The following is a 14,049-nucleotide window of genomic DNA, read 5'->3' on the forward strand; positions in this document are numbered from 1 at the left end:
CAATATTATATAACATCAGCTTCAGGTGTACAGTGCAGTGATCAAGCTTCTACCCCATCCATTAAGTGGTTTCCCTAAAAGACATGTGACCACCTGACACCCTACAAAATATTTCAACATTATTAATTATATTCCCTGAACTGTCTTTCATATCCCTGAGGCAGTATTGTAGTTACCTATTTATGCTGTCTAATCCCTTCCCTTTCTCCCTCATCCCCATCCCCTCCCAACTAGCAACCATCAGTTGTTTCTCTATATCTCTGAGACCACTTCTGTTTACTTTGCTCATTCATTCAGTTTTTTAGATTCCACATATAAGTGAAATCATATGGTATTTGTCTTTCTCTGACTGACTTATTTCACTTAACATAATGTTCTCTAGGTCCATCCATATCATTGCAAATGGTACAATTTCATTTTTCTTTATGGCAGAGTAATACTTCATTGTATAAATGTACCACAGTTTCTTAATCCAGTTGTCTACCTATGGACATTTTGGTTGTTTCCAAGTCTTGGTTATTATAAATAGTGCTGTGATAAACATAGCGGGGGTGCATATATTTTTTCAAATTAGCATCTTGGATTTCTGTGGATAGATACCCAAGAGTGGAATTGCTGGGTCTCATATTTTTATTTTTTAAGAAGAGATCTTTATTTTATTTAGTGGCCTCTTTGTCATATAATTTTAAATTCAAATTTATTTTGAGGCAAAACTTTTTGCTAGACCAACAAGAGAAGAGGAACGTAGGTTAAGGTGAAAACAGCACTATTAATTTATTGGAAATTATAGCTATTTGCTATAACTTAAGTTGTTCTGAAAGCTTATTACTAAAATTTAAAAGTGAAAACCAAATCATTTAAACAGAAACAGCTATTCATTCAGCAGTTGTAACAAAATGCAAAACTGTAGTCATTATTTTAACTGCTCTCTATTTATCCATGTAAGCTTTCTTCTGACCAGTTGGCTACAAATTTTGGGGTTTCTTTCTAATTGGTCAGGGAATTAGTACAAAAAGAGACTATTTATTCACTTTTAAAAATAATTATTTCATATGTATTTTTTTTTAGCCTTTTCTCTAACTTATAGCCAATCATTACTTTAGTGAGAATTTACCTTTTTTCTCCTCAGTAATGTTGCCTTCTATGTGGCTCTTCGTTTCTCTTATCAGTAGATACAAAAAGAAAAGGAATATAAAACTAAAATAAAATGTTCAAATGCTTTAAAATTGTGTTGGCTTCTGCCTCTTCTGTTGAATAAAATTATATTTTGGGCTTATCTGTAGATCACATGTTACTTCAACAGCATGGCAGTAGTTGAACAGGCTTTTCTTAAATCTGAGATTTCCCCCCTCTCTTTAGATCTTTGTAAAAGCTTATAATTATGAACTGCTTTGCTAGAGAGGAAATGAAGAATACCTTTTCATTTGTAGTTTATAGAAGAACTGAAAAGTAGACTATGATTTCAAACATTTCTCTTTTTAAGTTTTTTACTGTTCTCTTCTTTAGTCTCAGAAGACACAATGAATTCTTTTATTAAAAAAAAGTTTTGTGTCTCGTGCAGTGAGTTCTGACATGAAGCCCCCAGAGTTGGGCCAAACTTCACAGGTTAAGGACAAGTCCTCACATGATGGTCCTTACTTCAGACACCAGCGTCAAGTTTGGTAGTTCCCAGGTCACCCTCACTTCTGACCAGCTGGTTACAAATTTGCAGGTTCCTAGCACCCACTCAGGTTTCATAATTTGCTAGGAAGACTCACAGAATTTAGGAAAGTGCTATATTTATGATTACAATTTTATTATAGCCAAAGGATACAAATCAGAACCAGCCAAATGGAGAGATGCATAGAGCAAGGTCTGGGAGAATCCCAAACATAAAGGTTTCCTTGTCCTCAGGGATGTGTCACCCTCCTGGCATATTGATATGTGACAATATGCAGAATATTGCCAACTACGGAAGTTCACGAAGAACATGTTATTGGACGATGGAAAAAAGGTGATCCTTATTATAAAGTGGCAAAGAACTTGACTGAAATGTGTTCATGTTGTGGTGTTTTGTGGAGGGTAGAGAACTTGGGAGTGATAACATAGAATATTTAGCTGAGGAGATTTCTAACTAAAGTGTTGAAGGAGCAACTTGCTTCTTCCTGATTGCTTTTACTAAAATTTGAGAAGAGAGAACTGAATTGAAGAAGGAATTGTTAAAGCAAAAAGGAAACAGAACTTTAAGATTTGGAAAATTCTCAGCTTGCCTACGCAGTAGATCACCACCCCATCCATGGTTTCAAGTTACCCGTGTTCATTCACATTCTGAAAATATTAAATGGGAAATTCTAGAAATAAACAATTCATAAGTTTTAAATTGTATCTTTCTGAGTAGTGTGATGGAGTCTAATGCTGTTCCACTCCCCCCTGCAGGGGACGTGACTCATTCATTGGTTGCTACCCAGCAGATAGTCATATAGTAGCCACCTCGGTTATCAGATTGACTGTTGAGGTATCACAGTGCTTATGTTCAAGTATCCCTTATTTTACTTATGAATGGCTCCAAAGTGCAAGATGTGCGAAAGAGAAGCTGTAGAGTGCTTTCTTTAAGTGAAAAGTATGTACATATATGAAAAAAAACTGTATGTATGTATAGGGTTCAGTACTATCTGTGGTCTGGAATCCACTGGGGGTCTTGTAATGTATCCCCTGTGAGGACTACAGTATTGCAAAAAATCAGAGGGCTATTTGGAACAATATGAAGGGTGTGCCAAACAATCATTTAATAAGGAAATTAGTATGGGTGTGAGACATGAACTGTGAGAAGTAAATGTCTGTTGATTAAGCAACACAGTCTATGGTATTTTGCTATAGCATCCTAAGCTAAGATATATCTCCTTTTTTTTTTTTTTTTTGAGGGCAGCGTCACTGGCCCTCACACGTGGGATCCGAACCGGGGCCCTCTGGCATCCCAAGCCAGTTCTTAACCATCGCGCCACTCGGTCGGCCCAAGATATATCTCCTTTGAAGAAATGTCTATTTAAGTCCTTTGCCCATTTTTAAATTGGAATGTTTGGTTTTTGTTGTTGAGTTGTACTTTTTATATTCTGAATATTAATCTCACCAGATGGATATATGGTTTGCATATATTTTCTCCTACTCTGTAGGTTGCCTTTTCACTTTGTTGACTTTTTCTTCTGCTCTGTAGGAGTTTTTAAGTTTGATATAGTCCCGTTTGTCTAGTTTTGCTTTTGTTGCCTGTGCTTTGTTTTCTTATCCAAGAGATTATTGCCAAATCCAATGTCATGAAGCTTTTCCCCTATGTTTTATTTTAGGAGGTTTATAGTTTCAGGTCTCATATTTAGGTCTTTAATCCATTTTGAGTTAATTTTTGAATATGGTATAAGATAAGGGTCCACCTTCATTATTTTGCATGTGGCTATCCAATTTCCCCAACACGCTTCATTGAGGAGACTATCCTTTCCCCATTGTGTAGCCTTTGGTACTTTTGTCTAAGACCATTTAACCATATACATGACGGTTTGTTTCTGGCTTCTCTGTTCTGTTCCATTAATCTATATGTCTTTAGACCAGAACCATATTGTTTTGATTTCTATAGCTTTGTAATATGTTTTGAAATCATGATGAGGCCTTCAGTTTAGATTTCTTGTTCTCAAGGTTATTTTGGCTATTTGGGGTCCTTACAGAGAATTTTAGAATTTTTCTTCCCCTATTTCTGTAAAAAAATGGAAAATGGGAAAAAGATTGTATTTGGAAAAAAATGCCATTAGGATTATAATAGGGATTGCATTGAATCTGTAGATTACTTTGGATAGTATTGGACATTTTAACAAAATTAAGTCTTTCTATCCATGAACACAGGATATCTATTTATATCTTATTCAGTTTCATTTAACAATGTTTTGTAGTTTTCAGTGTAGAAGTCTTTAATTTCCTTGGTTAAGTTATCCCTAGTATTTTATTTATTTTTTTTTAAAGATTTTTATTGGGGTATTGGGGGGAAGGGAACAGTGCTGGGGAATTGGGGAAAGGGGAACAGACAAGTTGCTGTCCTTTTGTTCTTCAGTCTAGTTGTGGAGGACGTTGCTTCACTGGCCCAAGTTGGCACCATTATTGCACTCTTCCCGGGCGAGGCAGATCAGTCGCCGGCTTCTGGACGGCCGTTCACTGCGGCTGCTGGCCACTACCCTGGCTGCTGGCTACACACGGTAGCCCATGGCAACCCATTGCCACAGGGGCTGTAGCCTACGCTGTCGCCGGCGACTCATGGCAGCCCAGCTCCAGGTTGAGCTGTTGTTCAGCATCTTAGCTGTAGAAGGCAGTGTCAATGGCCCTCATATGTGGGATCCAAACCGGGGCCCTCTGGCATCCCAAGCCAGTTCTTAACCATCGCCCCACTCGGCCGGCCCCCTAGTATTTTATTCTTTTTGATGCTATTGTAAATGGGATAATTTTCTTAATTTTCTTTTTGTATTGTTCATTGTTAGTGTGCAAAAACCAAGACATATTTGTGTGTTGATTTTGTATCCTGTAGCTTTGCTGAACTTATTGTTTAGTTTTTAAATAGGGTATTTTGTTTGTTAGTTTTTTGTGGTTCTTTAGGGTTTTCTCTATACAAGATCATGTTATCTGCAAACAGTAATTTTACTTCTTCCTTTCCTATTTAGATTATCAGTTTTTTTCTTGCCTGGTTGCTCTGGCTTTCAATACTATGTTGAATGAAGTGACAACAGTGGACATCCTTTTTCCTGATCTGGGAAGGCAAACTTTCAGTTGTTCACTATTTAGTATGATATTCATTGTGGGCTTTTCATACATAGCCTCTATTATGTTGAAGTAATTCCTTCTGTTCCTAGTTTGTTGAATGTTTTTATGAAACGGTATTTAGTTTTTTCAGATGCTTTTTCCACATCAGTTGAAATGATCATGTGGCTTTTGACCTTGATTCTGTTAATGTCTTGCTTTACGTTAATTTTTTTTTGTTGTTGTTGTTGTTTTTTTTAGCTGAGCCATCCTGCTACCTGTTGGCAGCTCAGCGGCTGCTCAGCTCGGGCTGGACTCGAACCGCTGTTGCTCAGAGCTCAAACTCTTGAGCGAGCTCTTAACCAACTGAGCCACTCGGCCGGCCCACTTTACGTTAATTTTTGTATGCTGAACCATCCTTGCATTACATTTGGGAATGTAATAAATCCCATTTGATCATAATGCGTAATCCTTTTAATGTGTTATTGAATTTGGTTGGCAAGTATTTTGTGGAGAGCTTTTACATCAATATTTATCAGGGACATTGGTCAGTAGTTTTCTTGTAATATATTTGATTTTGGTATCAGAGTAATGGTGGCTTCATAGAATGAGTTTGGAAGTGTTCCCTCCTTTTCCACTTTTTGGAAAAATTTGAGAAGTGTTGGCATTCGTTCATTAAATACTTGGTAGAATTCTTAGGTGAAGCCTTCTAGTCCTGGGCTTTTCTTTGTTTGGAGATTTTTGATTACTGATTCAATCTTCTACTTTGCTAAAGACCTGTTCAGATATTTTATTTCTTCATCACTCAGTCTTGGTAAACTGTTTCCAGGAATTTATCCATTTCTTCCAGGTTATCCAGTTTGTTGGTTTATAATTGTTCATAGTAGTCTCTTATGATCTTTTTATTTCTGTGGCATTAGTTGTAATGTCTCCTCTTTAATTTCTGGTTTTTGTTGAGTCTTTTCTCTTTTTTTTTTTTAGTCTAACTAAGGGTTTGCCAGTTTTGTTGATCTTTTCAACAAACCAATTCTTAGTTTTGTTAATTTTTTTCTATTATCTGTCTTGTATTTCATTTATATCTGTTTTAATCTTTATTATTTCCTTTTCTTCTGCTAACTTTAGGTTTAATTTGTTCTTTTTCTAGTTCCTTGAGTTGTTAAAAAAAAAAAGCGACGAGCTGAGTGCTTTTTCCCAACTTGGGTGAGCTGTGTCAGCTTCTCTCTGCAGCGTTACAAGTTCTCTGGTGCTGTCACAAGCTGCTGAGCTCTTTTTCGTTCTCAGTGGCTGCTCGAGCATTGAGCATACAGGTTCACAATCAAGCCTCCAAGTCAGGTGGGACTGAAACCAGTCCCTTGGACAGGCTCCAGAAAAGCAGGAATGTTGGATACACAGCCTAGTTTTCTCTTTCCTTCACGAGAGAGAAGCCCAACATCGGGCTATTTCTCCTGATCTTGAGCTTGGTCAGCTTGGGTGGGATCGGGGTGGGTGGGCTGACTTGGATGAAGTGAAACAACTTTCTTTTCTTACCGGTTTTGTTGCAGTTGAACTTACCTGAGGTGCTACAACTTCCTAACTGGTTTCTGGCGATCTCATAAAGGCTTTTTGGATTATATATTGTTGTAAAATTAGTGTTTCTGTGGGACAGCAAGATGGTAGAACAGGGGCTTCCTGTTCTACCATCTTGCTCTCCCTGATGTCCAGAGCTTTTTGGGGTGGTTTTATTAAGTAGGCACAATTCATTAAGTCATTGACCACTCAGTTGAACTTAATCTTCAGGCCCCCTTCCTTCCCCGAAGGGTGGGCTGATATTTGGCTCAAAGCTCCAACCCTCTCATTACATTGTTGGTCTTTCTTGCCTGGCCAGCACCCACCTGAGTCATCTTCTTTCCATTAACTATCTAGGGGCCCACCATGAGTCACCTCATTAGCATAAACTCTCAGATATAACTGGATGGTTTAGAAGTTGCCTCCCAGACACTGGGGACAAAGGACAGCCAATTTTTTTTCCACATGTATATTGAAATATAATCACATAGTATGAAATTTAAAAGGTGCAAAAATATACAGGAAATATAAATCTCCCACCCGCCCGTGTTCCTCAGCCACCCAGCCTTTCTTCTTAGAGGCTGGTAGTTTTTAAAAATCATTCCTTTTTCATCTAAATAGCAGTTAAATCTCTTAAAAAGTAATAGATTCTCCCACCCCCCTTTTGCTATGGCCTTATTTTGAAGATTGGAAGGACTATTTAGGTCTCCAAATAATAATGAATACAATACTATTTCTTTCCTTTACATTATAACTTAAATGAGTTTTTTACTAAAATACTAGGTGCTGGGATAGAAATGTGTAATTAGTCTTTTTTTTTTTTTTGTCATGAGAGTCACACTGTGTTTTCTGGATTAAGAGTAGTATGTTCATTGTAAAAAAATTTTTTTTGGAAAATACTGACATAAAATGACAAAAGTATTATCTTTTAATGTTTTATTTGCCATCCTTTTTTTGTTTATGTGAATAGTGGATGCGTGCACATGTAAAACACACTTTAGGTTAAAAAATGTACTTGAGAATAGAATCTAGGGTTTTATATAATTTTTCCTCACATAACACTATTGAGATCATTTTCCTATGTGATTAATCTTTAGTAATATGGTTTACCATTTCCTTATTTTGCACGTTAAGATTATTTCCAGCTTTATGCATAAATTAGCAAATCTGTTAGATAATTTAGCCTTAGGATTTTTTCTTGATTGATTGATTTTAAAGGACTTAAAAGTTGACTTAATTATTTAATATTTATATCTTATCTTCTGGTATTGTTCATGATAATAGCTAGAGCTATTCTTTAAGGTAGGCAGCTTTTTTTTTTTTTTTCCCTTCATGCGGGAGTCGAACCAGTAACCTTGCTGATAAGAGCACATGCTCCATCCGCTGAACATCCGGGCAGCAGCTCAGCTCAAGGTGCCAAGTTCAGTCCCAGCCGCGGGTGGGCGTAGCCCACCATCAGACAGGCAATCTTGTCATTAGGAGGACATGCTCTCACCAGCTGAGCCATCCTGTCACATGTTGGCAGCTCAGTGGCGGGTACAGCTCGGGCAAAGCTCACTGGCCCATGTGGGAATCGAACCAGCAACCCTATTGCTCAGAGCTCATGCTCTTAAGCAAACTCTTAACCAACTGAGCCACTTGGCCGGCCCCCAGGCAGCTTTTTTTTATTACTGACTTGTAGTACTCCTGTAGCTAATAAAATTGGGGACTTTTGTATATTAGACCTTCCCTTTTAAATACCAGTATTCTGTTTATATGATTTTTAAAGTTCTTTAAATAGTACTTGAATGGTTCAGTTCTTTCGAAAAATAGGTTCTATTTCACATATACATGTTTATATACACTTATTTGGTATAAATTTTGTGTGTATTTTTAATCTTTTTCCCTCGCAGTGAGTCATTGTCTTTCTCTTCCTTTTTACTTCTTTTCCATTATTTCAATTGAACATTTATTATAAAGGGGTACTGTGCAGGAGATGCTAGGATAAATTCTCAAGGAAATTTAAAAATAGGAGTGGGGAGTGATAGGTGGATGTTTGATGTTGTGCATAAATAGGTTTTACAATTTTATTGACAGTTCCAATATTAAATCTAGATGTTTTGACTGTTCACTTTCCTTTTAGGGTCCTGTATTAATAGGAAGTTCTCAAGGTGGTGTCAACATTGAAGATGTTGCAGCCGAGTCTCCTGACGCCATAGTTAAAGAACCTATTGATATTATAGAAGGCATCAAAAAGGAACAAGCTGTACGGGTACGTTGTATTCCGAACAATTTCTAGCTTTTTGTTGGGTAATTATAATTCCTAAAGAAAGAGAATTAACTTTGTACAAGTTTAAAAAAAATTTTTTTTTAATGTGAAGGCATGTTAATATCTTGTTAGAAATGGAAACTTTTAGAAGTGTCTATAGTATTTTTCTTTATATCCTCCATAAATATTTTGATATGTATCTTTAAAAGATAAGGATTCTTTTAAAATAGTCACTATACCATTGCCATACCTAATATAATTAACAGTAATTCCTTAGTATCATTACTTACCCACTCAATTCAAATTGCCTAATTGTCTCAAGTTTTTGTTTTTTTGTTTTTGTTTTTTTTTCTTTTACAATTTGTTTGAGTGGGAAGCCATATAAAGTCCTTCATTGCTATTGGTTAATATGTTTCCTGGGTCTTTTTCTAATTTACAGGTTTCCTTTCCCTCTCTCTCCATATTTTTTCTTTCATTTAAAAAAAAAACTAGTCTGTATTTTGTTATACATCGCCTTGGTGGCATATAACATGTTCCTATCTCCCCCCTTTTTTCCTGAAAATTGTATGAAATGGTAAGGATACTGCCTTATATATCCCCAGTAGATCAGTGATTTTATTTTGGGTGGGGTTTATGGACACTTAAGAATCTGATGAAAGCCATGGACTTTTTCTCAGTGTGTGTAAATGCATGATCAATTTTGCCTACACTTTCATTAGTTTTCTATACTGTTTTTCTTGTGTGCTTTTCCTCCCCTTCCATTCCCTCCCCCACCTCCCCTACCCCCAAGACTATGTATGGCCTGTGAGATTTGCTTGGTAATGTTTATAGTACTATTATTGAATTAAATTGTTTAGTTTGGGTATAAAAAAAGTGACCCATCTTAAAAGAAAAGTTTGAATATTAAAGCTTGAATGACATTTACATCTGTTAGTGGGAAACTGTGTCAAAATAAGCTTATGGCATTGAAGTACAGTAGAGCAAGAGTTTTGACTGGCACAAAGGTTTAAAGGAGATAAATTTTCCTGGTAAAGCTTGAAGCAGGCATTTAGGCAAGTGAATGATACAGATGTTTAAAAGGGACAGAGATTTGATTCATTAGGTAGTTATGTGAGAGTGATGACTGGAGAGTTAAATTTAGATGAGAAAGAAGATACTTGATTTACAAGAATACTTGAAGGAATACTCTACTAGGATTATACCGTTTTGAGTAATGAAAAGAAATATTACCTAGCACAATGCTTGGCAAATTAATGTCATACTGGATTGACAGAATTCTTTTGGAATTCTCAATTGTTTAAAATCTGAAACAGTTGTTTGTGACCTAGTAAAAACCTTTCTTTAAAATGAAATAGTAGTTTCTTTCTTATTATTTTTTATTTGAAATGTCTTAACTAAAAATGACATTTCTTGGCTTGATCATTAACTTTATTTATTGGCACTTAACTTTTTGCAAAAATCACATTCACCCTCAAAGAACTGAAGATTTTCTATTGTTGAAAGTCAAATGTATTGCAGCCTGGGGTAGCAACTGGAGGAGGAGAAAACTCCTTTGTAGTATTCCTGAGCAGTAGCAGCAGTTTGAGTAAACATACAGACATGTAGCTTCTGTACCAGTGGCTCAGAATTGCTTACGGAACTTTAAAAACTCTGAATCTGTGGTCCACCATAACACTTGTGAACCAGAACTTCTGTGTTGGGACCTTGGTATATAAATTTTTAAAAAAGCTTTTCAGGTATATCTAGTTAGGAATCTCTGCTCAAGACTGTAAACTCCTCTACTAGATTAGAAACTTAAAACTTATATTTAGGGACCTAGTATATATTAGGTGCTCAGTAGATTTTTGAATGAGTGAGATAATACTTGTTTGACTGAATTTGTCCTCATTGCTTTAAATAGACACTCCTCGTGAATTACCTAAAAGGTAAAATAGATAATTGAATATTTTGGCCATTGTTTGGGCCATTGGGATTGACAGTCCATCTTTTATATGTAGTTCTAATAACATATAAGCCTCTTTTAGTTTAGGTTAGCCATAAGGCTTAGAGACAGAGTGGAGGCTATGGAATAAACACTGGAACTAGAATCTAGGTGAAGGGCAAATCACATGACCTCTCGGAATCTCTTTCTGAGTTGTAAAATGGGCAAACAACCTGCCTTGTGAGGGTTTTGAATAAAAAGTTTTGTTTAACCATTTAGTAATAATAGCTGCTATTTCGGTGATTAGTTTTTGACTACAAATGATTCATGCTTATTTAAATGATAAATTACAAGATTTTTTATTTACAATAATTTAATGTTGATTGGATGTATGTGACATACCTGTAATAGAGACAAATTGCTTTCAGCTTGCACAGAAGATGGGATTTCCATCTAGTGTTGTGGATTCTGCAGCAGAAAACATGGTCAAGCTTTACAACCTTTTTCTGAAATATGATGCAACCATGGTAGAAATAAATCCAATGGTAGAGGATTCAGATGGAGCTGGTAAAGTATCTTCTTTTATCAAACATTGATTATGTGTTAATCCACCTACTGTATGCTTCACTGAGAAATTTGAATTCATAAGGAAGCGAACTGATTCTTATGTAGATGCTATTTTTATAATAAATAGAATGAATGTAAAGAAGTATGAGACAGACCCATTAAAACAAACATCTTAAATATATATTTAGGTACATAGGAGTTAAAGCTGCATTTCCCACTATGGTGGCCATCAGTTTTATGTGGCAATTAAGTTTAATTAAAAGGATATAAGATTAAATTGTCCTCAGTCACACTTGTCACATTTCAAATGCTCAGTAGTCACATGTGGTTACTGTATTGGAAAGCACATCTCCATCACTGCAGAAAGTCCTGTTGGGCAGTGCTGGGTTAGAGTGTCCAGTGTGGTAGTAAGTAAAAAGCTGTAGCTTGCAGAGTTAGCCATCTTTAGACCTTGGAGATATCATAGGTCTTTATTGTATAAAGGGTATACTCTGATATAGCCTTTTAATATTTTTAGCCACTAGAGAAGCCACTTTGACAGCTTTTCTTTCGCATATGTTTAAAAGGTAAATCAGAGTCTGAATTATCATGCCTTCCATATATAGTTTCTTTTAAAAATGTAAGTTGCTTTACTGTAGTCTAAATTTTTCTTGATATTTTATATTAACTGCTTCTATTGCTGTAATTTGATTTTGTTTCAGGTCCCTGGACATTCTAATCTTAAACATTTGTAGGTCATCTTTCACTTTTTTACTTCTAATTAGTTATATTCTTTATAACTAATATATGGAAATCAATTTTGGGTTAGTCATTTATATGGTTGTATAAAGAAGAATGAATAAATTGTCTTATGATAATAGAGGTAGTTTGTATAACTAAAAATAACTTTTTTTTTAAAGAGTGAAGGCTGAAGTACATTTTAAAAATGACACATTCAGTGAAGGAGAATTATCTGTATAAAACAGATATTTCTTATATTATTTTTTTGATTATGTTACATAATAACATTGAAAGCAAGACTCTTGAGTTCTTTCCAGTTGTAAAATTCTACAGCCGTATTCTGTCACTAAGGGAATGTCTTTGTTCTTTTATTTAATAACTTTTTTCTTTGTATTCAGTTTTTCTTTTCCTTTGTATGCATTGTTATATGTTTTTCTGATTAAGGGTATTGTATATATATTATAGAAAATTTGCAAAGTGCCAAGAAATATAGGTTGGAAAAAAGAACTCTTATAACCTGATTATCCAACACCTTATTTTTGTTTTACATACATAGATCATTTCAAAAAAGATCACTTCTTTTTTGTAATTGGAATCATACTGTCTATTCAATTTATATCTTTCCCTTTTTAAACTCAAAACTATAGTAGAATTTTTTTCATGTCAAATATTTTTCAAAGGTACAATTTTTAAAGGCTTGTATTTTATTTGTATATAAATTTTTAATAGAAATGATTATCTTTCATACAGATTCTTAGAATTTTTGGATCAAAAAGTAATAGTATTTTTTAACATTTTTTGTTTGTTTTTTAATTATTTTTTATTGTGAAATACACATTTTTTAGAATTAGTTTCAGCTGTACAACACAGTGCAATAGTTATACTTTTTACCCCTTGAGGTGACAACCCCCCTCCCCAATCCACCGCCCCACTTCCCCCCAATATCATACATATCTATTACATTCCCTTGACTCCATTCCCACACTATATATACTACACGTCCCATGACTCTCTCTATATATATTCACTTATAGTTGACATACAATATTATACAACATCAGCTTCAGGTGTACAGTGCAGTGATCAAGCCTCTACTTCATCCATGAAGTGGTGTCCCTAACAACACATGTGACCATCTGACACCCTACAAAATACTTACAACATTATTAATTATATTCCCCGAACTGTCTTTCATGTCCCTGTGGCAATATTGTAGTTACCCATTTATTCTGTCTAATCCCTTCCCCTTCCCCCTCATCCCCTCCCCCTCCCAACTGGCAGCCATCAGTTGTTCCTCTGTATCTGTGAGACCACTTCTTTAACATATGTTTTGATTATTGGGTATGAATAACAACATTTTGAGATGTATTTTGCCAGATTTTTTGTCTAGAGAAGTTGTTCTAATATACAGTGTCCATTTCATTGCCTACTTGGGCCAGATGTGAGTGTTACATTGGGTTTAATCTCTATCAAACTGATAATCAGGAAATAGTATTTTATTTTTCAATTCTTTGATTAATAGTAATGTTGAGAATTTTTCATGTGTATCGGGCACGTTTTCCTCAGTAGATAGAATTTTCTGTTTATGTCGTTTGGTACCTGTGTGTTTCCTATGGCTACTGTAAGAAATTACTACAAACGAGGGGGTGTAAAACAACAGATATTCCTCACAGTTTTGGAAGCTGGAAGTCCAAAACCAGTATCACGTGAATTCAAGGTGTCAGCAGTTCCACTCCCTCCAGAGACTCTAGGGAAGAATCCATTCCTTGCTTTTTCATACTTCTTGTGCCATTCCTTGATTTGTGGCCACCTCATTCCAACCTCTGCCTCAGTGGTCACATTGCCTCCCCCTCTTCCTTGTGTATGTAGCCTCCCTCTGCCTCTCTGTTATAAAGACACTTGTGATGTCATTTAGGGCCCACCCAGATAATACAGGATAATCTCCTCCTTTCAAGATTCTTATTTTCATCACATCTGTAAAAATGTTGCCATGTAAGGTAACATTCACAGGTTCTGTGTATTAGGACCTGTTACCTTTGGGTGGCCATTATGCAGTTTACTATAGTATCCAAAGGAAACGTGGATAGTTTTTCTTATTAATTTAATGAAGTCTCTGTTTATTTTCTGAAAACTTATTTTTGTTCAAAAATCAGAACAAAATAACAAAGTATATTTTCCCACCAGTTTCACTCATTTATCCTGAAATTTTGCTTTCTCCATAACCTTATCTACTCCCATTCCTCTCTCCTCATTTTTAGTTTCTTGTGTGTGTTTTTTTCTGCTGTTTCTTTTGCAAATAAAA

The 14,049-nt window shown here is 35.5% G+C and overlaps 1 protein-coding gene across 2 annotated transcripts in view; it reads left to right on the top strand.

The window, feature by feature from the left end:
* Positions 1-14,049, top strand: part of SUCLA2 (succinate-CoA ligase ADP-forming subunit beta) — a 45,567-nt gene that overhangs the window by 13,480 nt on the left and 18,038 nt on the right. For both annotated transcript variants that reach the window (XM_019650859.1, XM_019650860.1), the window contains exons 5-6: positions 8,414-8,542; positions 10,889-11,027. In XM_019650859.1, coding sequence (XP_019506404.1) covers positions 8,414-8,542; positions 10,889-11,027 — 268 coding nt within the window. The remainder of the gene's footprint in view (positions 1-8,413; positions 8,543-10,888; positions 11,028-14,049) is intronic.

This window comes from Hipposideros armiger, unplaced genomic scaffold, assembly GCF_001890085.2.
Source record: "Hipposideros armiger isolate ML-2016 unplaced genomic scaffold, ASM189008v1 scaffold_148, whole genome shotgun sequence".
Taxonomy (NCBI): Eukaryota; Metazoa; Chordata; class Mammalia; order Chiroptera; family Hipposideridae; genus Hipposideros; species Hipposideros armiger.